This window comes from Thalassophryne amazonica, chromosome 16, assembly GCF_902500255.1.
Source record: "Thalassophryne amazonica chromosome 16, fThaAma1.1, whole genome shotgun sequence".
Lineage (NCBI taxonomy): Eukaryota > Metazoa > Chordata > Actinopteri > Batrachoidiformes > Batrachoididae > Thalassophryne > Thalassophryne amazonica.
In genome coordinates this window covers 61786466-61812390 of record NC_047118.1, presented here as the reverse complement: position 1 = coordinate 61812390, position 25925 = coordinate 61786466, and the positions used below count along the sequence as shown (strand labels likewise).

The window sequence follows — 25925 nt, the reverse complement described above, 5'->3', positions numbered from 1 at the left end:
AAACAAAATTAGGCAGATCCATAAATTTGGGTACCCTTGTCATTTTATTGAGTATTTGAGAGCACTTTGGATTCTATATCATCTCTGGTAAGAAGGAGTGTCATGACCAATTCAGTATGCAAGGTGTGCAAAATGAAGGTCAAGTTTTCGGAAACGGATTCAATGTTTGGGCACATTTAGCACGTCATCAAGGAGGTGAAAGAAGTTGAACACTATGAGCCGGTAGCGCACACTGCATCACTTTAACAAACTTCCAGCCGATTCTGAATGTGCACAAAGAATAAGTACATCCAGAAGACCTGCACTCCTGCAGCATAGTGGAAAAAGTCTACCAGTTTCCCCAGGCGCATTACCTGTATTGATGGATTTGCTTTGTTTACATTGCCTTTTTCAAATATAAAACTACATATTCTTGGACAGACTTTGCTTTCATGGCATCATTTGCCACAGCACCTTTCTTAGCACACTGCATCACACTTGAGTAGATCCTGAAATTACCAGCTCTATGTACCAAATTAATTAATTTGAATCAAACACTGATTTTTCAATCCAAAATCAATTTTTAAATCGAGTTGTGACCATGTGAATTGGAATCGAACCATGAGATATTGAAAGATTCCCACCCCTAATGTATAATGGTCAAAATGGTGCCCTCTTCTTTTTGAAATTGGAGTAGGGGAGCAGATTAATTTGTCCATACTATAGAATATTGGGGTGTGTTAATACTGCTTACATGTATTTGCGTTCTCTTCATTTTTCTGTGGGCTCTCTGTGTTGTGATTAGCTGACAGAGGCAAGTATTACACCACTGGAACATTCAATCCAAGCAGCTGCTGCACTGAATTTTACCATGTTGTATACATAGAGCTAAATGCTTTAGATGTTATAAGGATAAGTGAAACTAGAAGGCACTCAGAGTGCATACCTCCGCCAGGGCCACATATTCCTCACTGCCAAAATACCCACTTTCACTTGGCATTTAGCATCAGGACATGCTCACAAAATGTTACCAGAGTTAATTATTATATTTGAATTGAATGTGTTTGAATGCTTAAAATGTCTGAATCCTTGTTCCAAAATATGTTTCAAATCAATACACATGTGGACAAAATTGTTGGTAACCCTATATTTTATGTACTCTTTTAATATCTGTTCAGAAATAAATGCAAACAAGAGCAAACAGAGATTTCTGACGTCCGCCAATCCGGACCTGGATCACCTCCAAAATTTAATGGAGTCTTCCATGTCCTAATATCTATCTGTGGTGCGAATTTGGTGAGAATCCGTGAAGTAGTTTTGACGTAATCCTTCAAAGACTATAAAATGAAACTTGATCCAGAATCCGTATCTGGATCCAGATTACCCCCAAAATTTAATGGAGTCTTCCATGGCCTAATATGTATCCGTGATGAGAATTTGCTGAGAATCCGTGAAGTAGTTTTGGCGTAATCCTTCAAAGCCTGTTTTAAGGGAATCTTGATCGAGAATTCAGATCACTTCCAAAATTGAGTGGAGTCTTCCATGCCCTAATAGCTATCTGTGGTACAACTTTGGTGAGAATCTGCAAAGTAGTGAAAATGTGGTGAGAGTCTGTGAAGTAGTTTTGACGTAATCCTTCAAAGCCTATATAAAGTTAATCTTGATCCAGGATTCTGGATCTGGATCACTGTGCAACTGACGAGATGCTCGTTCTCCCCCAGCAGCAGAAGTATTTTTTTATGTTTTATTGATAACAACACTCATAATTAATTGTGCACAACACTGATCCTGGAGCAGAGATTGTTATCGACAGGCTGCGTTTATGGCTCATGGCCGTGCAGGCGCACAGAACCCTTTTTGGAGCCACAGCTTTTACCATGACTACATCAAAATTAACAATTATCACTTAAAAACAAGTCATCATAACATGACATCACACTTATGTCAACTTTGGAATTAATCTGTGCCTCCGTTCTTAAAGTTATCAGCTACATTCCATTGAAGCGTATGCTGGGAGACCCGAGTACTCACGAGTACTTTGTTTTTGGACGTCTCCGTAGCTGTTTGCTGCGAATGCCGTATACTTTGAAACCGGTCACGGAAATGCACAAAGTAATCCCTGTGGATCATCGGATGGTCACTAACAACCCAAATCTTAATTGTTATTATTTTGGTGTGACATGTCCTTTAATTGAGTCTTCCATGACCTAATATGTGTATGTGTTGAAAATTTTGTCAAAATCCATGCAGTAGTTTTGACATAATCCTGCTAAAAGTAAAGCCTTGATCTCACCAAATAGTAAAGCCGTGAATGAGCCACGTATGGATTTGTCAATGATTATTCGAATAATGATCCATGTATAAAGCCTCGGTCCCACCGAATAATAATCCATGAATAATGAGCCACGCATGGGTGTGTCAGCGACACTGCTGCAAAAATCCGTGGATGAAAAGCTCGCAGCTCACTTAAAGTGGGCAGTTCAGTCTTCCTGCCCACGGACCACGTTTAATGCTGCTATCCACCCACAATGCAAAAATAATAGTAACGCACAGTGACTTGGAGAAGTAACTTTAATCTGATTACTGATTTGGAAAGATTAACGCGTTAGATTACTCGTTACTAAAAAAAAGTGGTCAGATGAGAGTAACGCGTTACTAAGTAATGCGTTACCGGCATCACTGGTCAGCGATTATTTGAAGAATGTTTTAAGCCGTCACGTATTCGCTACTAGGCGCCTCTATGTGCCTCTCTGTACCTCGCATGTGCCAGGTATCAGCCTCTAGTGCAGGGGTGGCCAAGTTCGGTCCTCGAGAGCCACATTCCTGACACTCTTAGTTGTCTCCCTGCTCCAACATACCTGAATCCAATGAAAGACTCGTTAGCAGACTTTTAATGAGCCTTTCATTGGATTCAGGTGTTTTGGAGCAGGGAGACAACTAAGAGTGTCAGGAATGTGGCTCTCGAGGACCGAACTTGGCCACCCCTGCTCTAGTGAGCCATGACCGACCTGTCATTTGAGCCCCATCCAGCCTTGAATGGCTCACGTCATATGATCCATGTAACACCATTTTAACGTGATGTTGGTGAAGGTGTAGGTATGGGTTTGGTTCAAACCTTCAGCCCTCCCACACTTGGTCCCTTGAAAGTGTGGGTTTTCAGTTCACAGCATCCATTCAAGATGTCATATTTTTTAAATGCAGTCCAAAAGAAGCTGCTGCACTGAGTATGCGCTCCCGTGCCAGGGGATACAAATTCTGACGAGGATAACTACTTTGGCACAACACTGGCTGGTGTGCGCTGTGCGCCAGGCTGCTGTTCACCATGCTGCTGTTCACCTGTGTTCCAGAGTCAAATGCAGCAGTTCTGTGCCTTCACCCAGCTCTCTGTGACAAAAGAAATGACACCAGAATGAGGTGGCCGCTTTAATTATATAAACCCGCTGCCGGAACTGTGTGGATCACTTCCAAAAAACAAAAAATATTTCTTCATTTCTTCCGTGGCATACAGCCAGTGTGATTCAACTTTTAACTTTGTGTTATGTCTGCAAAATCACTGTTTTGCGCGCTTTCATTCTGCAGTCTGTACAGCTCTGCGCTCCTTCTCGCTAGCTTCCTTTCCACCATGGGCTTCACTGGCTTTATTTCTTCCGTGGCTTTAAACACACAGCCACTTTGACACCATGATCCAACTTTTAACTTTGTGTTGATCCGTTGTTGACTGCAAAATCACTCTTTTGCGAGCTGGCATTTTTTCATGAATGCTTGTCTTGGGTGGCAGTCATTGCATCAGAGTGCGCCTCATTTGATCCATTAACAAGATGTTAAATCTATCATAAACATACGTTTACAGCTGGAATGAACAATTGAATCAGCATGTAAAGCCCCAAATCACAACAAAAGCTGCCTCAAGGCACTTTAAAATAAGTAAGTAAAAATTAAAAAAATTCAAATACATAATTAAAAACACAAGTAAAAGAATAAAACAGATTTAAAAAATAAAAGCTATTCATAAGAAAGAATAGAAATAGGTTTTAAGTCTTGACTTAAAAATGTCCACGGACTCCGACTGCCTCACGGTCGCAGGAAGACCATGCCACAGAGCGGGTGCACGATAAGAAAAAGGTCTTTGACCCGCTAACTTCTTCATCACCCTGAGAACACAGTAGTTCCGCATCCTGCGATCACAAAACCCGGGCCGGCACGTAGCGTTTCACCAGATCGGCCAAATAAGATGACGCCTGTCCATGAATAACTTCACAAGTTAATAACAAAACCTTAAAATCTGCTCTCATAGAGGCAGGAAGCCAGTGTAAAGATGCCAAAATGGGTGTAATATGTTCAAACCTTCTGCTTTGTGTCAAAGGTCTGGCAGCATCGCTCTGAACCAGATGAAGACCCCTAATGCTGGCCTGTGGTAACCCTGAATATAGGACATTACAATAATCTAATCTAGAAGAAACAAAAGCATGAATCATGGTCTCAGCATCAGCCATAGTCAGGATGGGGCGGATCCTCGCTATATTTCGCAGATGGAAAAAAGCTGTCTTAGTAACATCCCTGATGTGGAGGTCAAAGAACAACATGGGATCAAAAATTACCCCAAGGTTCCTCACTTTGTCCGTATGACACACAAACCCAGGCTGAGCGCCAGCTGGCCAAATTGATGCCGATGTCTCGCTGGACCAAGAACCATCATTTCAGTCTTATCAGAGATTAAAAGTAGGAAGTTACTAGACATCCAGCTTCTCACTGATAGAAGACAATCCTCCAGGAATTTTATGGGAATGAGATTTCCCCCAGTTATCAGCATGTATAACTGAGTATCATCAGCATAACAATGAAGGCAATTCAAAAACGCTGCAGTATACGCCCAACGGGTGCTACATACAGGGAGAAAAGCAAGGGGCCTAAAACGGATCTCTGTGGAACCCCGAATCTCATGTCACTAAGGTTAGAGGTAGTGTTTTTATACAAAACACATTGAGAATGACTGGACAGTTATGACGTCAACCATGCAAAGGCACTTCCAGTAATCCAGAAAAGATTCTCTAACCTACTGAGCAAAATATGATGATCTACGGTATCAAATGCAGCACTAAGATCTAACAATACCAAAACCATAGTGGTGTCCAAGTCCATTGCTCGCAGAAGGTCATTCACTACTTTAGTGAGCGCTGTCTCTGTGGTGTGATATTTCCTAAAAGCAGACTGCAGCAGCTCAGAAAAATCAGTGAGGTGGTCTACGCGCTGCCATGAAAAAAACCTTTTCCAAAATTTTGGAACAGAATGATAGATTTGATATCGGCCTGTAATTTTTCAATACACTAGGGTCAAGATTTGATTTCTTAAGTAATGGTTTAATCACTGCAGATTTAAAGCATTTCAGAACAGATCCAGAGGTTAATGACAGATTGATCATTTACAGCACAGTTGTCCCAAGAATGGGCCACAGGTCGTTAAACAGTTTTGTTGGTATAGGATCAAATAAACAGTTTGTGCTTTTTGTAGACGCCATGAGTTTTTCAGCACACCTAATGAAATACTATTGAGTTCTGTGGGTGGGTTTTCAATTCACAACATCCATTCAAGATGTTGTCACATTTTTTGAAACATAATCCAAAAAACACGTACCTGCGCAGTCCTGCCGGTGTGCACATCCCTGCATCAGGCTGCTGTTCACCTGTGTTCCAGAGTCATTAAATGCAGCAGTTTTTTTGTGTTCACCCAGCTCTTTGTGACCAAAAAAAAAACAAACAAAAAAATACACCTCAATGTGGTGGCCGCTTTAATTATATACACCCACAACTGTGTGCATCACTTCTCAAAAAAACAAAACAAAAAAAACACAACACAAAACACATCCATAGACCAGCTAAAACCGAACCATGGGTTCCTGAATAGTCGCCTCTGCACTTCTTCTCGTTTGCTTTATTTCTTCTGTGGCTTTACAGTCATTTTTACACCGTGATCCAGCTTTTAACTTTGTGTTTGTCCGTTATTGTCTGCAAAATCGCTCTTTTGCACACTCGCGTTCTGCGTAAATGCTTGTCTTGAGTGCAAGTCATTGGGTCAGCGCACACAGTGCGTGCCTCATCTGATCCATGATAACAAGATGTTAAATCTGTCAAAATACGAGGTCTGTTAGAAAACTATCCAACCTTTTTATTTTTTGCAAAAACTATATGGATTTGAATCATGTGCGCTTGCATCGGCCAAACTTGAACTTTCGTGCGCATGGAAAGAGGAGCGGAGGAATTCGCCACGGAGCCGCTAATGGCGCGGGACAAAAGCACCTTCGTGTTGGTCTCGCAGGACATGTAACATGCCCAGCTCTTGCACCATTCGGAAGATTCAGACGGCTTTTGGTGGCTTTTCAGTGGTGTGACTATCCGAGAAATTGTGGACGAGCTGGATATGCCACAACATGTCCTGTGAGGCTTCATCATGGCGTTGCTTTTGTCCCGCGCCATTAGCGGCTCCATCCCGACGCGCGAATTCCTCCGCACGTCTTTTCATGACAAAAACTCCTGTAACAGTGGAATGTGCCGAAAAAGTGGTATGTCCACCTCTTCTGCCATTTCTGTAGTAGTCAGACGACGTCCCGGATCAACACAGCGTTCAGTTTGGAAATGATCTGGTCATTTCAGCCTGTCGATCGCCGCTCAGAGCGCGGCGCGCCCTCCGCCATTGTGCGCCATCTTTAAACCGGTTGTAACACTCCTTAATCTGTGTGATCCCCATAGACTCGTCCCTGAAAGCCGTCTGAATCTTCCAAATGGTTTCCACCTGGCTGTGGACTCTTTGATGAATTTACAGTAAATCATCACTTTTACAGGCGGTTTTTTACATTTCCAAGTGACTGAAGATGTCTTGGGCATCATTTCCATCAGTCTTTCAGAAATACAAACAGAAATACAAACATGGTACTTTATGGCAAATTTGTCTGGAGGAGGTAGTTCTCAAAAACTGACTGACATGCAAGGAGACCAGTGAGGGAAGCCACCAAAATACCCAAGGCAACTCTGAATAATTGATAGGCTTCTGTGGTTGTGATTGGCGAAATTGTGCATACTGCAACGTTTGCCTGTTGCACCACCACTCACAGCCTCCATAGTGAAGTGGAGCAGAGAAGGATTTCCATAAAACAAAAACAATCAAATCTAGGCTTGCATCTCTCATGTACCTTCTGATAAACTGTAGCTGAAAATTCACATAATCTTTTTAAGAAAATCCTTCTCTGTGCCACTCCACCGTGAAGCTGTGTAACTGGGGATGCAACAGTTAAAGTGACACTGTGCAGTTTTTACAATCACAGCCACACAAGCCTTTAACTTCAGAGGTGTCTTGATGGCTTTCTTCACTCATTTCCTTCTCACTTCCTCATCACTCATTTCCAAGTTTGTATTTCTTTTTGTTGTTTCTTAAAGATTGATGGAAATGTCATCCAAGACATGTTAAGAGACTTGAAAATGTTCATGTACAGTGTATTCAGAAAGTATTCACAGAGCTTCACTGTTTCCATATTTTTTGTTAGTCTGAATTCAGAATGGATTAAATAAATTTTTTCCTCAAAATTCTACACGCAGTACCCTATAATGATGGTGTGAATTATTATTATTTTATTTAGATTTTTGCACATTTATTGAAAATTAAAAAAAAACAAAGAAATCATATGTACATAAGTATTTACAGCCTTTGCCATGAAGCTCAAAATTGAGCTCAGGTGCATCCTGTTTCCACTGACCATCCTTGAGATGTTTCTACAGCTTAATTGGAGTCCACTTGGGGTGAATTCAGATGATTGGACATGATTTGGAAAGACACACACCTGTCTACATATAAGGTCCCACAGTTGACAGTGCATGTCAGAGTACAAACCAAGCATGAAGCCAAAGGAATTTTCTGTAGACCTCAGAGCAAGGACTGTCTTGAGGCACAAATCTGAGGAAGGGTACAGAAACATTTCTGTTGCTTTAAAGGCCCCAATGAGCACAGTGGCCTCCATCTTTCGTAAATGGAAGAAGTTTGGGTCCACCAGGATTCTTCTTAGAGCTGGCTGCCCGTTTAAACTGAGCAGTTGGGGAGAAGCGCCTTAGTCAGGGAGGTGACCAAGAACCCAATGGTCACTCTGTCAGAGTTCCAGCATTCCTCTGTAGAGAAAGGAGAACCTTCCAGAAGGACAACCATCTCTGCAGTAATCCACCAATCAGGCCTGTATGGTAGAGTGGCCAGATGGAAGCCACTCCTTAGTAAAAGTCACATGACAGCCCACCTGGAGTTTGCCAAAAAGCACCTGAAGGACTCTCAGACCATGAGAAACAAAATTCTCTGGTCTGATGAGACAAAGATTGAACTATTTGGTATGAATGCCAGGCATCACGTTTGGAGGAAACCAGGCACCATCCCTACAGTGAAGCATGGTGATGGCAGCATCGTGCTGTGGGGATGTTTTTCAGCAGCAGGAACTGGGAGACTAGTCAGGATTGAGGGAAAGTTGAATGCAGCAATTTACAGACACATCCTGGATGACTATCTGCTCCAGAGCGCTCTTGGCCTCAGACTGGTTCATCTTTCAGCAGGATAATGACCCTAAGCACACATCCAAGATATCAAAGGAGTAGCTTCAGGGTAACTCTGTGAATGTCTTTGAGTGGCCCAGCCAGAGCCCAGACCTGAATCTGATTGAACATCTCTGGAGAGATCTGAAAATGGCTGTGCACTGATGCTCCCCATCCAACCTGATGGAGCTTGAGAGGGGCTACAAAGAGGAATGGGCAAAACTGCCCAAAGATAGGTGTGCCAAGCCTGTGGCATCATATTCAAGAAGAAGGTGTGTTAGTGCCCATGACACGGGCAACTTACACATCTGTGATGGGACCATCAGTGCTGAAAGGTACATCCAGGTTTTGGAGCAACACATGCTGCCATCCAAACAACGCCTTTTTCAGGGACGTCCCTGCTTATTTCAGCAAGACAGTGCCAAGCCGCATTCTGCACGTGTTACAACAGAGTGGTTTCGTAGTAAAAGAGTGCGGGTACTAGACTGGCCTACCTGCAGTCCAGACCTGTCACCCATTGAAAATGTGTGGCGCATTATGAAGCGCAAAATACAACAGAGACCCCGGACTGCTGAACAACTGAAGTCGTACATCAAGCAAGAATGGGAAAGAATTTCACCTACAGAGCTTCAACAATTAGTGTCCTCAGTTCCCAAAAGCTTATTGAGTGTTGTTAGAAGGAAAGGTGATGTAACACAGTGGTAAACATACCACTGTCGCAGCTTTTCTGAAACGTGTTGCAGGCATCCATTTCAAAATGAGCAAATATTTGCACAAAAACAATAAAGTTTATCAGTTTGAACATTAAATATCTTGTCTTTGTGGTGTATTCAATTGAACATAGGTTGAAGAGGATTTGCAAGTCATTGTATGCTGTTTTTATTTACATTCTACACAACATCACAACTTCATTGGAATTGGAGTTGTAAAAAACCAAAACATGAGCAACAGTGTTTATGAATAAAGATTTTTTGCATGGGAGTGCTGTGGTGGTGCGGATCATTCTATTTTTACTTTTAATTAATTTTTTAAACATGCACTGGAAGCATTGTTAAGCCCACTTGTTATTTCTCAAAATATTAATTTATTCCACTAATCAAATTAGGACTGTGCGATATGACAAAAATTTCATCATGTCATTGAGATCATTGAATATCCCCGTAGCAATATGTCACGAGATAAAACATTTTCTTTAAATGTAGTGAATTAATTTATATATATATATATATATATATATATATATATATATATATATATATAAGCCATATGGACAGGCCTATTTCTTACTACATTTTCAATTATTTACTCCAAAATAAAAGCTATTTGAGTAATTTCTCCTCTTATTTAGAACCTCTGTCCAAATATTCAAGTGGGGCAACTCATTGACTTTGGAAACATACTGCATTTACTGAAGTTGCAGTTGTTGTTTTTAATCTTGCATTTTTAGCTTTGGATTTTCTTTAAATAGAACTTCTCTTTTAAACATCATGAAATTGGAAATCAAAAATAAAAGTAAAGATATAAACTCAATTTTGTAGCATTTAAACAAGCAGGGTGGTGGCCAAGCAGTTGGTACACTTCGAAAGCAGAAGGTTTCTGGTTCAAGACCACTTCTGCTCATTCCCCATATCTTGTAAAGTTGCATCAGGCCAGGCATCTGGCGTAAAACTTGTGCCAAATCAATATCAGATCTGCAAGTGGAAAAGGGAGAAGCCAAAGGGCTTTACTTTAATTGGCATGCCCCCAAAACATAGGAACAACACTGTCTCTGACTGTTTGCTACAGATAGGAGATGGCAAATGAGAGTGCACTTATTGACCTATTCAACAGCCCACCTATTGACCAACCATTCATTTTGTAAAGTCTCAAAGCGGTTACGGGATTATAACCATGGCCGCCTCGAAAATGTATGGAAAACATTTTTTCATGTGACATGTTGGCACTCCAGATTTTAAAATGGGGTGTAGTCAGAGGCCAAATCCCAGCAATTTTTTTTCAGCTGTTTGTACAATAGCTGGCAGTGTCTTGTGATGTAGACAGGTTCTGTCAGTCATTGCTGTTACAGAACACACAGAGTGTTAAATTGTATCGCTTGTTAAGCTTGTAGAATTTTAGTAGTTACACACTTTTCTCATTGCATATGTCTTATGCCTGTTAATACATTTCATTTCTTCTCTCTGTGTTTTGTTGCAGATGCTGAATGAGGCTACGGAGGACAACCTGATAGACCTGGGTCCAGGCTCCCCTGCTGTGGTCACGCCCAGGACCACCTCCAGCCCGCCACGCCAGTCTACTACTGGGACTGCAGCCTCTCCTGCCAGTAACGCCACTATGTCCCCACTGTCCTCTGCACTAGCTGGTCTTGGTAAAGATAAAATAGAAATAGAGTTGTTTGAGGTCTGCATTTCAGGATGGTAATACTGATTGTACATGCACTTCACAAGAAAAAGTACTTCATCCTTTGTACTTCCAACTTCCCACTATTTTATTCTAACACAAGTACATCTATGAGAAGTGTAACATCTATGAATAACTGATTGTTGACCCTGGTGAAACAGAGGAAATGCGTTTTTCTATCAGGTCCCCAGGTTGTTTGAAAGAAGCCCTGGGTGTCTGTCATCAAAGCAAATATGATGCTCTTATTGTGGAGAAGAACGTGATGAAGTGCTGGACAGGAACAGGGTATCAAGCAATCAAGGAGATGATACTGTCGCATTGGGAAAATTGACTTTGATGCTACAATGTAAAAACCATCCATTCATTCAACCACAGTAAAACACAACAATACAACAGCCATACTTACAGTCAACAGTCAATTACATATAACTATCTGCATCATCAGCATAAGAAACAAATGCTCACATATAGCATGTAAAAATGCACCTAGACCATGGGACTTAGCTTGAAAGAGGCTTAGAAATTAAGTTTCATTTGACATATGAGCGAACAACCTGAAAACACTTATTCCTAGATAATTTAGGGGTGCTAAATTCAAAAATGATGTTTTCTTAGTCATAAATGTGCACATTAACCCTTCATGCCCCAAAACGTACAATATAAGAGCAAAACACTAAAAATTGTTTAATTGTGGGGAGAAATGAGCAGACAACCTGAAAATAGGTATCCTTGTGTATTTTGGGGGTGCTCAATTCAAAAATGATGTTTTCTGGGTCATAAAACTGGATATTACCCCTCCACGAACCAAAACTTGCACTATAAGAGCAAAATTCTTAAAAATGGGATAAATGTGTGCAACATGAAATTGTGCATGATTTTTCATGAAAATTTTGGAATATCCAATGAAAGTGATATACTCTTTACTGAAAAAAACATATTTCACATTAACCCTTTACATGCCTGGAAAGTACATGTGTATGGTGCACGAGAACTTTAAATTCAAACTGAAATGGCGAGGAAAAAAATACATTAATGATATTTAAAGTACCAAATCACTCAATTAAACAAATTTGAATATTTCCTTAAAATAAATTTGGTACGTGTATTAACTCTTTTAAGTATCATGTCTATTAAGTGAATCACACAATACTGATATGCATCATGCCATGCCACTCAATTAATTCATCTATTGCCATGCCATTATTCATGCAGGGTAACCAAAGTGTTTTTAAATAGCTCACCCCTTTCATTTCCTCCTGATCTGTGAACTTCCTCTATTAGACATTAAACACCTTCCCTTTGACTCAGTAAATCCATAATGTAGCACAAATTACTTCAAATATCCTGTGGCTAAAATTCTAACTATATTTATCAACTGTCTCTGTAAGAGTTACTGTCTATAAATCAGAAATATTTTAATTTTTCATGTCTATTCGGCATCACTTTCCCCTGAATCCAGGTCCAAGTCTGAGTCCAACTCATCTTCGTCCTCTTGTGGCTTTTCCCCAGAATTTGAACAGTCTGAGCACCTACAGTTCTGTGCAAGGTAGGCTATGTTCAAGACATGAGCATTTCGACCATGGGGCATTCCACAGAAATATGAAATTTCATTTGACCCATTACTGAACAAAGATCTGACTCTTGTATCCTCTGATTAATGGTACAAATGTGCCAGAATGCCATTTTTCTGGAAATATTACCTGCACATTAATTATCAACAGCTGTTTCAAATCTACAGTCTTTGTTTTAATATGACTGTAGTTCTTAACCCTATAACGCCAAGTGTATCATATTTGATACAGGATTTTCTGAGATGTCTGCTTCATCAGTGTGATATTTTCTCCCCAAAAAACCCATCGTATACAATGAAATACTTGTAGTGCACAGACAAACCACCAGAAAAGACAGGTTGCATCAAGGGGAAATGCTCATGTCTTGAACATAGCCTACTTTGCACAGAACTGTGTAGGTGCTTAGACTGTTCAAATTCTGGGGAAAAGCCACAAGAGGACGAAGATGAGTTGAACTCAGACTCGGACCTGGATTCAGGGGAACGTGATGCCGAATAGACATGAAAAATTGAAATATTTCTGCTTTATAGACAGTAACTCCTACAGAGACAGTTGATAAATATAGTTAGAATTTTAGAAACAGGATATTTGAAGTAATTTGTGCTACATTATGGATTTACTGACTCAAAGAGAAGGTGTTTAATGTCTAATAGAGGAAGTTCACAGATCAGAAGGAAATGAAAGGGGTGAGCTATTTAAAAACACTTTGGTTACCCTGCATTACTAATCATGGCATGGCATGCACTAATTAATAGATAAATTAATTGAGTGGCATGGCATGATGCATATCAGTATTGTGTGATTCACTTAATAGACATGATACTTAAGAGTTAATACACGTACCAAATTTATTTTAAGGAAATATTCAGATTTGTTTAATTGAGTGATTTGGTACTTTAAATATCATTAATGTATTTTTTTCTCGCCATTTCAGTTTGAATTTAAAGTTCTCGTGCACCATACACATGTACTTTCCAGGCATGTAAAGGGTTAATGTGAAATATGTTTTTTTCAGGAAAGAGTATATCACTTTCATTGGATATTCCAAAATCTTCATGAAAAATCATGCACAATTTCATGTTGCACACATTTATCCCATTTTTAAGACTTTTGCTCTTATAGTGCAAGTTTTGGTTCATGGAGGGTTAATATCCAGTTTTATGACCCAGAAAACATCATTTTTGAACTGAGCACCCCCAAAATACCCAAGGATACCTATTTTCAGGTTGTTTGCTCATTTTTCCCCACAATTAAACAATTTTTAGTTTTTTGCTCTTATATTGTACGTTTTGGGGCGTGAAGGGTTAATGTGCACATTTATGACCAAGAAAACATCATTTTTGAATTTAGCACCCCTAAATTACCTAGGAATAAGTGTTTTCAGGTTGTTCGCTCATATGTCAAACGAAATTTAATTTCTAAGCCTCTTTCAAGCTAAGACCCCTGTCTTTTCTGGTGGTTTGTCTGTGCACTACAAGTATCTCATTGTATACGATGGGTTTTTTGGGGAGAAAATATCACACTGATGAAGCAGACATCTCAGAAAATCCTGTATCAAATATGATACACTTGGCGTTATAGGGTTAAGAACTACAGTCATATTAAAACAAAGACTGTAGATTTGAAACAACTGTTACTAATTAATGTGCAGGTAATATTTCCAGAAAAATGGCATTCTGGCACATTTGTACCATTAATCAGAGGATACAAGAGTCAGATCTTTGTTCAGTAATGGGTCAAACGAAATTTCATATTTCTGTGGAATGCCCCATGGTCTAACCCATTTTACAGTAGTACTGCATGAAAAGCAAGAAGAATACCAGCAAAACACGTCTCACTCAAGATGATGATCAGGGCTTCAGTGGACAGAGGTACAAAGGAGTTTTTGAACCCGTCGTACCTGGTTAGGGGGACTCTGTAATGCCTGCCTGTTGAGAGGAGCTCATATTCAGGGCAGAGAGCATGAGCTTGATCTGAGATGATCTTTTTTGCCTGTCTGATTATGGTTTGTTGAAAAATGTCTTGAAGACTAGGGTCTTGACAGATTCATAGCTGTCTATATCAGTGTGTTTACTTGGGCCTTTGACTGAGCTGTGAAGTTAGCAAACCATGCAGATATTCCATAGCTTTCCACCATCGATTGTATATTTCAACTACAGCATGATAGAATAGGAGCTGCACCTCCTGCAAATCTTGTCTGTCATTTGTCACTCCTTCATTCTCACTCTCACTTTTTATTCTTTCTGCTCAACCCTCTCACCATCTCTGTCTAGATGTAGGTTCAGACAGCGTAAGCAGTACTCTGACCTCTCTGTCAGCCCACAATCGAGACGACTTTGACATGTTTGCTCAGACCAGGAGCAGCTCGCTGGCCGATCAACGGAAAAAGTAGGTAGAGATTAAAAAACAACAGGAAAAAACTCTGTAGATATGTATGTCTGTCTATCTAAATAAATAGATCTGTGTGTGTGTGTGTGTGGGCGGGGGGGGGGTTATTTTCTGAGGGAACTAGGACCATTTTATGTTATAGTTCAAGGTGTCTTCTGTGCTGTTAAATATTTTCATAATGCCCAAACCGGTTTTATGCATACATACAGTTGTGGTCGAAAGGTTACATCGTGGGCATGATTGTCAAGGTAATATGGCTTTTAATGATGTCCTTGAACTGTTATGTTTTTGTTGTTGTTGTTTTTTACTAAAAACAAACAACAACACAAAACAAGAACTTGGTGCATAAGTTTGTATTCATTTGGATCTTTTCTAATCCACACTGGGTCAAAATTCTATAAACGGGCTGAAATATATACATAAATTCACTTAAATATTGCAATAAGTGGTGTTGAAGGTTCTACAGTCTCTTTTAAAGTGACCAGGCCTATTAACTCCTGCTTAGTGATCATAATTGACTACAAGTGGTAGTTTCTCTTTGCCAGCATAAAAAAAGATGCACTTACTGGACTGAAGAATACTCAGAACAATGGGAAAGTCCAAGGAACTCAGTGAAGATCTAAGAAGGAGAATTGTAGGTTTACACATTGAGAAGGTCTCTTGGAGCCATTTCTAAACTACTGCAGATCCCCAGATCATCAGTTTAAAGAACTGTACTTAAGTACAAGTTAGTCAGATGTGTCACCACTTTGCCAAGGTAAGTAAGTAAATATTAAATACAGTGGGGGAATTAAGTATTTGATCCACTGTCAATTTTGCAGGTTTTCCCACCTGCAAAGAATGGAGGGGTCTGTAATTTTTATCGTAGGTACACTTCAACGGTGAGAGACAGAATCTTAAAAAAAAAAAAAAAAAAATCCAGAAAATCACATTGTATGATTTTTAAATAATTAATTTTCATTTTATTGCATAAAATAAGTATTTGACCCCCTAGAAAAACAGACCTTAACAATTGGTACATTAACATTTGTCTGCCATTACAGAGGTCAGACATTTCCTGTAGTTCTTGACCATGTTTTCACACACTGCAACAGGGATTTTAGTCCACTCCTCCATACAGATCTTCTCCAGATCTTTCAGGTTTGGAGTTTCAGCTCCCTCCAAAGATTTTGTATTGAATTCAGGTCTAGAGACTGGCTCGGCCACTCCAGGACCTTGAAATGTTTCTTATGGAGCCCCTCCTTTGTTGCCCTGGCTGTGTGTTTGGGGTCATTGTCATGCTGGAAGACCCAGCCACGACTTATCTTCAATGCTTTTACTGAGGGAAGGAGGTTGTTTGCCAAAATCTCACAATCCATGACCCCATCCATCCTCCCTTCAATACGGTGCAGTCGTCCTGTCACCTTTGTGGAAGAGCACCCCCAGAGTATGAAGTTTCCACCCCATGCTTCACGGTTGGAACGGTTTTCTTGGATCAAATACTTATTTCCCCACTGTATAGCACCTATCACAGATATGACATCACAAAATGCTTCACAAAGCAAACAAGTAAAATACATGACCCAAACTCTCAACCTCAGATGAGAGGAAAATGGTTAGGATGTTCAGGAACAACACAGGAACCACCAAGGCTCAGGCCTACCATGAACTGGAGACTGCTGGAACACCAGCATCACTGCCCACAGTGAAGCAAGTTTAACATTGCTATGGACTGTGAGGATGCTGACCAAGAAAGAAGCCCCTGCTCCAAAATTGGCACCTTCAAGCTAGACTGACATTTGCAACTGCCTACATGGGCAAGGTTTAATGCCCTCTGGAAAAAACTTTTTATGGTTAGATGAAACAAACATTGAGCTATTTGGCCACAATGGCAAGAGGTACAGTGCCCTCCAAAAGTATTGGAACACTTGGTGTTTCACACATTTTAATTTGTTTGTGTTGCTTCTAATACAAAATGTAAAAATTTCTAAAATTATCTTCCTTGATCTCAAACTCAAAGTAAATCTCTACATTTTGACATCAATTAGTTAAAAATATAAAAACCAAGATGATGGGTTGCAGGAATGGGTACACCTGTAAACAATCAGTTTTATTGCCAGTTTTCTTCAGGCAAGTTAGGGGATGGATACAGTAGTGTTCAGAATAGTAGTAGTGCTATGTGACTAAAAAGATTAATCCAAGTTTTGAGTATATTTCTTATTGTTACATGGGAAACAAGGTACCAGTACCAGTAGATTCAGTAGATTCTCACAAATCCAACAAGACCAAGCATTCATGATATGCACACTCTTAAGGCTATGAAATTGGGCTATTAGTAAAAAAAAAAGTAGAAAAGGGGTGTTCACAATAATAGTAGTGTAGCATTCAGTCAGTGAGTTCGTCAGTTTTGTGGAACAAACAGGTGTGAATCAGGTGTCCCCTATATAAGGATGAAGCAAGCACCTGTTGAACATGCTTTTGTCTTTGAAAGCCTGAGGAAAATGGGACGTTCAAGACATTGTTCAGAAGAACAGCGTAGTTTGATTAAAAAGTTGATTGGAGAGGGGAAACATACGTAGGTGCAAAAAATTATAGGCTGTTCATCTACAATGATCTCCAATGCTTTAAAATGGACAAAAAACCAGAGACGCGTGGAAGAAAATGGAAAACAACCATCAAAATGGATAGAAGAATAACCAGAATGGCAAAGGCTCACCCATTGATCAGCTCCAGGATTATCAAAGATGGTCTGGAGTTACCTGTAAGTGCTGTGACAGTTAGAAGATGCCTGTGTGAAGCTAATTTGCAAGAATCCCCCGCAAAGTCCCTCTGTTAAATAAAAGATGTGCAGAAGAGGTTACAATTTGCCAAAGAACACCTCAACTGGCCTAAAGAGAAATGGAGGAATATTTTGTGGACTGATTTAAATAAAATTGTTCTTTTTGGGTCCAAGACAGTTTGTGAGACGACCCCCAAACTCTGAATTCAAGCCACAGTTCACAGTGAAGACAGTGAAGCATGGTGGTGCAAGCTTCATGATATGGGCATGTTTCTCCTACTATGGTGTTGGGCCTATATATATCACATACCAGGTATCATGGATCAGTTTGGATATGTCAAAATACTTGAAGAGGTCATGTTGCCTTATGCTGAAGAGGACATGCCCTTGAAATGGGTGTTTCAACAAGACAATGACCCCAAGCACACTGGTAAACAAGCAAAATCTTGGTTCCAAACCAACAAAATTAATGCCTCGCAGATGTGAAGAAATCATGAAAAACTGTGGTTATAGAAATAAATTCTAGTTTAGTGATTCACAGGATTGCTAAAAAAGTAGTTTGAACATAATAGATTTGAGTTTGTAGTGTCAACACCAGATGCTACTATTATTGTGAACACCCCCTTTTCTACTTTTTTTTTTTTTTTACTAATAGCCCAATTTCATAGCCTTAAGAGTGTGCATATCATGAATGCTTGGTCTTGTTGGATTTGTGAGAATCTACTGAATCTACTGGTACCTTGTTTCCCATGTAACATTAAGAAATATACTCAAAACCTGGATTAATCTTAAACTTTAGTCACATAGCACTACTATGATTCTGAACACTACTGTACATGAACATTTCCAAGTCAGTGTGTCTTGGACTTTATTTACATCAATTCAGAAATACAAACAATGTGGCACTCTATAGTAAAGCTGTGTGGAGTAGATGGTTCTCAGAAACAGTGACTGTGCAAGAAAGAGAAGAGTGAGGAAAGCTACCAAGACACCCAGACAACCTAGAAGATGTTATAGGCTGGAGAAATTGTGCATAGTACATGTTCTGTGTTTTGTTTGCTGAGTTATATACCTTCATGATAAAATGGTATAGAGGAGAATTTTCTTTCACCAAAACATCAAATCTAGGCTTGCATCTCAGATGTACCTTCTGGCAAATTGTAGTTGAACTTTCAGGTCTTCTTTTTAAGAAAATCCTCCTCTATACCACTTCATCATGAAGCTGTGTAACTGGGGATAGAAAATGCAAAACATGCACCAAAGCCCAGACCTCAACCCTGTTGAAAATTTGTTGACTACCCTTAAAAGCCGGGTCCAGACCAGGGATCCAACGACTTTAATTGAACTCTTCTGATTTATCCAGCTTATGCCAGAAGCTTGTTGGCTACCAAAAGGATTGTGTGGAGTTGCAGCTTACTAAGGGACATTTAACCAAATATGAATGGGGGTCTGTGTACATATTTGAGTATGTATGTATAATTTTGACCCGGTGTGGATTAGAGAAGATACAAAAGAAATTCAAACTTGTGCACCCAATTCTTGTTGGGGTTTTTTAAAGTCATTTATGATGTATGCTGAACAGTCATTCCACCCTGACAAAAGAACAGTTTAAAGACAACATTAAAAGCCCAAATTACCATGAAATTCAGGTCCACGATGAGTGTATCATGGACCACATACTCGATTCAAATATGGATTATTAGCCTAGTTATTTAGCTGCCTTGTTGTATTTTTCTTTGCTCTTTGAAAATTAAACATGTTTGTACCACAGTGTTAAGTATGAGGACCCTCAGGCTCTGGGTGGCCTGGCCTCGGCTCTGGATGTTAGACAACAGAACACGGGAGGGGTGAGTATGTGTGAAGCGTGATAATAATGTATAGCTTTCAGAGATGTACAGAGTGTGGCTGCTGTGTTGATTTACATGGGTAATAAACTGTCTTTAGCCCTTAGTCACTCTTTGCATGTGATCTGCAACAGATTCTATAGTGATATTTGTGCTGTGTGGGGGAAAACTCAAAATTTGACCAAACTCAAAATTATACGTGTATATTGACTGATGCTAGCTCTGGGTGACTGAAACGAGTATTTATAAATGTGGAAATGTCTTAGTAGTAAACAGAACTGTAAGTATGTGCTATAGACTTAAACCCATTCTCAATCCAGTTTCTGTTAATTCAAGATGAAACACGTGATAATCAGTTTGCATTGAGTAAAAAAAATTAAAGGGGTGCTTTCAAGTTCCAGGATTTGCTGTATTTGTCTTTCTCTCAGCACAAATTGCAACACATTTTCCTCACAAGGTCTGCACACTGAAACCAAAGCCACTACATGTCTATTTTCAGTTACCTCAGATGTCATTAAATGCATGAAGTCCTTTTCCATAAGAGAATTCGGCATCTTTTTTTTCTCCCTTCTTATTTTCCTCATTTTCAACTTTAAGGAATGAATCTTTCATCACTTTCTGTCCTCCTCACCTCTATTTCCCGTCTCTGACGATCATCTCTTGCATATTTGACTTCTCCTCTGTCTCTCTCTCTCTCTATTCTGTGGTGGGGCCTGCTGCCTTTCTTCTTTGTGTAAGGTGTTGTTCTGTTGTTGATTCAGCTGAGGGTAAAAGGGGATGATAACCCAGCAGATCAGGAGCTGCCCATAGACAGCTGGCTTATTACCCAAGGAATGGTGAGGACTCGATCCTTGGTGTGTCCTCCTGCCTCTCCCTCATGTCTTTGCTCCTCCATCTTCATTCAAAATACCCATAAAATGTCATTGTCCCCCTCATCCTTTATCCTGAAAAACTCTAACAAGCCCTGTACCAAAAGCAGAGCAAAGTTTATCTTCTCTCAAACTTATATCCACCCTTATGTTTTTATGACTTTATACCAACCACCACTATGGGTGTACAACAACTTTTATACAAATGATGCTGTATAGTGCATCCAAAAAGTGTTCATAGTGCTTTTTCCACATTTTGTTAGTTATTCAAACTTGGATGAAATTTGCTTTTTTTTCCCCTCAAATTTCTACACACAATTCCCCATAATGACGATGTGAAAAAAGTATTTTGAGATTTTCACAGATTTATTAAAAATAAATAAATAAATAAACTAAGCAATCACATGTACATAAGTATTCACAGCCTTTGCTGTGAAGCTCAAAATTGAGCATAGGTTCATCCTGTTTCTACTGATCATACTTGGGATGTTTCTACAGCTTAATTGGAGTCCACCTGAGATAAATTCAGTTTGTTGGACAGGATTTGGAAAGACACACACCTGTCTACATATAAGGTCCCACAGTTGACAGTGCATGCTAGAGCACAAACCGAGCATGAAGTCAAAGGAATTGGTATTAAAAGCCATCTTGAATAAATAAGTCTTGAGCTGTAATTTAAAAAGTGCTAGGTCAGTAATAATGCGTATGGGGGGGTAAGTTGAGCCACAGTTTGGGGCCAGCTATTGCAAAAGTGTAGTCAACCCAAATCAATTCATAATGAACTGATTATCAGTGAATCTAAAAATGGCCAAAAAGATTTAAAAAAATATTTTGTTTTATTTGACAGCAGTTGCAAAACCAAATGTGTTCATATTAAACCAGTATAAAATAGAGAGCAGTTTCAGTTTTGTATACTTGATATTCATAAATTATGATTAAGCATTTTTTAAATGGTTTGTGATCATTATGTTGGTGGTTCACTAATGTTTTTATCAGTGTGTTAAAAAGGGTGGACACACTAAAAAAAAAGACACTGGAATTCATTCAGCCTGTATGGATATGAAAATGCTCAAATTAAAACTTAGCTTTCAGTTTTTGTATTGGTGTGGCAGACTGCAGAACTAACTATCTTTGGTACAGTCCAGGTATTTATTGACCTGGTGGTATATGGAACAGCTGAGTCAAAATCTGCTAAGGTGTTATCAAGGACTGACACTATTATGAAAGTGAAATGCCAGCTATATTTATGGGTGGATTTATATTATCATGGTTTTGAATAAAACAATATAGTTAAGAGATAATAAAATAATAAAACAAATTTGTGCTTCACAACCCCTACATTTAAGAAAAAAATTTTTTTTTCATGTGAGCCAATAAATTTGACCCAGTCAAATATAACACGTCCAACAAACCAAAAGTAGGCATTTCTGAGAGCCATTTGATGTATTTTAGCCACAAAATGACTGCTGTTTCACAAAAAGATTACACTAAATTGTGTAAAAATCACTTTGAAAGTCTCAAGCACACCTTTTATATATCCAAAAATCAGGACAAAAGAAATCTATCCTTACACATATTACTGTGTCAGTAAAAAAAAAAAAAAAAAAAAAATTGCTGGTTACTGGTTGAAATGTGTCGACAAAAGGCTGTGATATGATAAGTATGTCAACATGTCAAGAGCTAACGTGTAAGAAATACTGATATTTCATGGAAATCGCGAAGAAGGAGAAAATGGCTGAGTATCACATTGTTGTTGTCAGTCAGAGATCATAATGTGCAAAAGAAATACACATACATAAGCGGGTAATTTTTTAGAAATGGAATGAAAGCACTATGTTTTCACTAGTTCATATGATTAAGTCACTTACCAGAGTTTAATACAAAGTATTTTGATTAATGAAACAGTGGATTTGAAGTGTTAAATGATTTGTTACATATTATTATCCCTTAGGAAATTTTGACTCAGTTCCGGAATGAATGTCTAGAACATGAATATTCCTAATATTATATACAAATACATTTATTACTGCAGACAATATCTATATTGTTCACCTCTTTGGTGCTTTGTAAACTAGCAATGGCTTAGATTTCCTTAATTCCTCCCCTTTGTGGACAGATTCAGGAGCAAATATGGAATTCTTTCTACTACTTACCTTTGTTAACTGTCACATACTAACGCTGTGGAGGAGTACAAATACTTCTGGTGCACAGCAAACTCAAACAACAGCATTCAAGCTGCTGTTGAGAGTATCGTCCAGACATACTGTAAATGCTGTGTGTTTGAGGCTTCTGTGTTGTGGTATTTGTTGATTTTCTTTAATGGTCTGTAGGTTTTAGATAATACACTAGATATAATTAACAACAACCTGATGTACCACCTCCTAATCACAAATTGTTCAACCAACTAATATGTTTAACCTTTATGTTGCTGTTATGATACTAATTTTTGAACATATTTGAAATATTAATGTTACTGCTGCAAGTAATAATTATGAGAATGTATTGTACATTTTCTGATCCATTCATATATTTACATGATTTTTTTTTTCTTTTTTTTCTTTTTGTTTCATTTAAAAGTGCTCCAGTGCTTAGGGCTGTCTTGCTGTTTTTATTCAGTGCATTAACTATTGCTCATGAGGAAACTTTTTATGTTTTAAGCAATATTACTGAACCTTGGTAGTAGGGTTTTGGCCTCAGAGTACAATACGATATACTTTATTATCCCAAAAAGGGAAATTCATCTTGCATACAGTGCACGACAAAAACAATTAAAAGAAAAAAAAACAGTTATGTGTAATATTGTGTATCTTCTGATACTGGATCTTGATCTGTTTTTTTCCTAGATATTACACCTGTGCAGAAAACTGCAAGCACATTAAAGTCAATCCAGTGTATATGCTTGACAATTAAACAACTCTGCAATGCATAAGGGGAAAACGCTACCTTCAATTCAAACTGCTCCTTGAAGTTATTTGTTTATTCATTTATTTATTTATTTATATTACACAACAAAATAAGCAAATAGAATTTTATATATGGCTCTTATCAATTTCACCTAGTGTTGATTGTAATAGTAAATGAAAATATTCGGAGTAATATTGATTGAATGACATTGATGAAAGATTGTCCGCCATGCTTTAGTTAGAAATACATTAATGCTCCTTATAATAATATTATTATTATTATTATTATTATGAGGATTATGATGATAGTCGGGCAGCAGGGTAGCAAAGTGGTCAGTGCACTTGCTTCCAAAACAAAAGGTTCCCAGTTCGAGACCAGCCATGCCCGGTCTCCATGTGGAGTTGTTAGGCAAGGCATCTGGCGTAAAACTTGTGCCAAATCAACATGCAAATCCATATCGGATCTTGATGTTGTACATTATTATTAGAATATACAAAAAATGTCTTTGAAGAATGTGGATCTTTACCCAAAATATGGGGAGTGGGGAGTCTTTGCACCCCTTTGCCCTTCTGACTGTGAGTCTATATAGTGCCTGTTAGTAGAAGGAAAAGTTAGACAAGTTGATAAAGAAAAACTTGTGTATTCATGTGAAATATGCTACCTGATTGGCCGGCAAGAAGTATATCACATGTACCATCTGAACAGAAATCTGGCACCAGAAACAAACTTGATATATATTTTATGTGAAACATTGCATATACTGTATGCTTTTAAAACACGTACTATGGCATTTCTGCTGAGCTAGCAGGCTGTTCGTGCTGTCGGCAAGGCATTTACAAAGTGGATCAAGGTGGAATGTAGACTGATTCATGTTTCATATATTCAGTGCGATCAGTCCAAAAAAATATCTTGTTCGTGCCCACTGTCCATCTCTGTGATCACATCATGAAATCCCTAATAATCATATGTTGAATAGAATTGAATTTGTTCTTGTACACTTAAACTGTTTTTACTTTTTTTTTTTTTTACTATTTAACTTATTGGGGGATGTCAACAATGAAGTCACATGAATATAAAAAGTTATGACCTGGAGAGCCTCTAAAAAGTGCAGGTAGATATTTCATATATACAGTAGTGTTCAGAATAATAGTAGCACTATGTGACTAAAAAGATTAATCCAGGTTTTGAGTATATTTCTTATTGTCACATGGGAAACAAGGTACCAGTAGATTCAGTAGATTCTCACAAATCCAACAAGACCAAGCATTCATGATATGCACACTCTTAAGGCTATGAAATTGGGCTATTAATAAAAAAGTAGAAAAGGGGGTATTCACAATAATAGTAGTGTGGCATTCAGTCAGTGAGTTCATCAATTTTGTGGAACAAACAGGTGTGAATCAGGTGTCCCCTATGTAAGGATGAAGCCAGCACCTGTTGAACATGCTTTTCTCTTTGAAAGCCTGAGGAAAATGGGACATTGAAGACATTGTTCAGAAGAACAGCGTAGTTTGATTAAAAAGTTGATTGGAGAGGGGAAAACTTATACGCAGGTGCAAAAAATGATAGGCTGTTCATCTACAATGATCTCCAATGCTTTAAAATGGACAAAAAAAAAAAAAAAAAAAACAGATGCGTGGAAGAAAATGGAAAACAACCATCAAAATAGATTGAAGAATAACCAGAATGGCAAAGGCTCACCCATTGATCAGCTCCAGGATGATCAAAGACAGTCTGGAGTTACCTGTAAGTGTTGTGACAGTTAGAAGACGCCTGTGTGAAGCTAATTTATTTGCAAGAATCCCCCACAAAGTCCCTCTGTTAAATAAAAGACATGTGCAGAAGAGGTTACAATTTGCCAAAGAACACATCAACTGGCCTAAAGAGAAATGGAGGAATATTTTGTGGATTGATGAGAGTAAAATTGTTCTTTTTGGGTCCAAGGGCCGCAGACAGTTTGTGAGACGACCCCCAAACTCTGAATTCAATACACAGTTCACAGTGAAGACAGTGAAGCATGGTGGGGCAAGCATCATGATATGGGCATGTTTCTCCTACTATGGTGTTGGGACTATATATAGCATACCAGGTATCATGGATCAGTTTGGATATGTCACAATACTTGAAGAGGTCATGTTGCATTATGCTGAAGAGGACATGCCCTTGAAATGGGTGTTTCAGCAAGACAATGACCCCAAGCACACTAGTACATGAGCAAAATCTTGGTTCCAAACCAACAAAATGAATGCCTCGCAGATGTGAAGAAATCATGATATACAATTATACAATTAAATACTAGTTTAGTGATTAACAGGATTGCTAAAAAAGCAGTTTGAACATAATAGTTTTGAGTTTGTAGCGTCAACGGCAGATGCTACTATTATTGTGAACAACCCCTTTTCTACTTTTTTTTACGAATAGCCCAATTTCATAGCCTTAAGAGTGTGCATATCATGAATGCTTGGTCTTGTTGGATTTGTGAGAATCTACTGAATCAACTGGTACCTTGTTTCCCATGTAACATTAAGAAATATACTCAAAACCTGGATTAATCTTTTTAGTCACATAGTACTACTATTATTCTGAACACTACTGTACCATATATTAGTCAAGCACCGATGGGTGATATGTGTTCTTCTCTTGAAGAATGTGAAACA

At 38.8% G+C, this 25925-nt stretch overlaps 1 protein-coding gene across 4 annotated transcripts in view; it reads left to right on the top strand.

The window, feature by feature from the left end:
* LOC117527256 (TOM1-like protein 2) overlaps positions 1–25925 on the top strand; it is a 77294-nt gene that overhangs the window by 36750 nt on the left and 14619 nt on the right. For 2 of the 4 annotated variants that reach the window (XM_034189495.1, XM_034189494.1), the window contains exons 10-12: positions 10731–10902; positions 14779–14893; positions 19423–19498. In XM_034189495.1, coding sequence (XP_034045386.1) covers positions 10731–10902; positions 14779–14893; positions 19423–19498 — 363 coding nt within the window. Of the gene's footprint in view, positions 1–10730; positions 10903–14778; positions 14894–19422; positions 19499–20256; positions 20599–25925 lie in introns of those variants that run through there. The other 2 variants (XM_034189492.1, XM_034189491.1) reach the window with 2 other exon arrangements.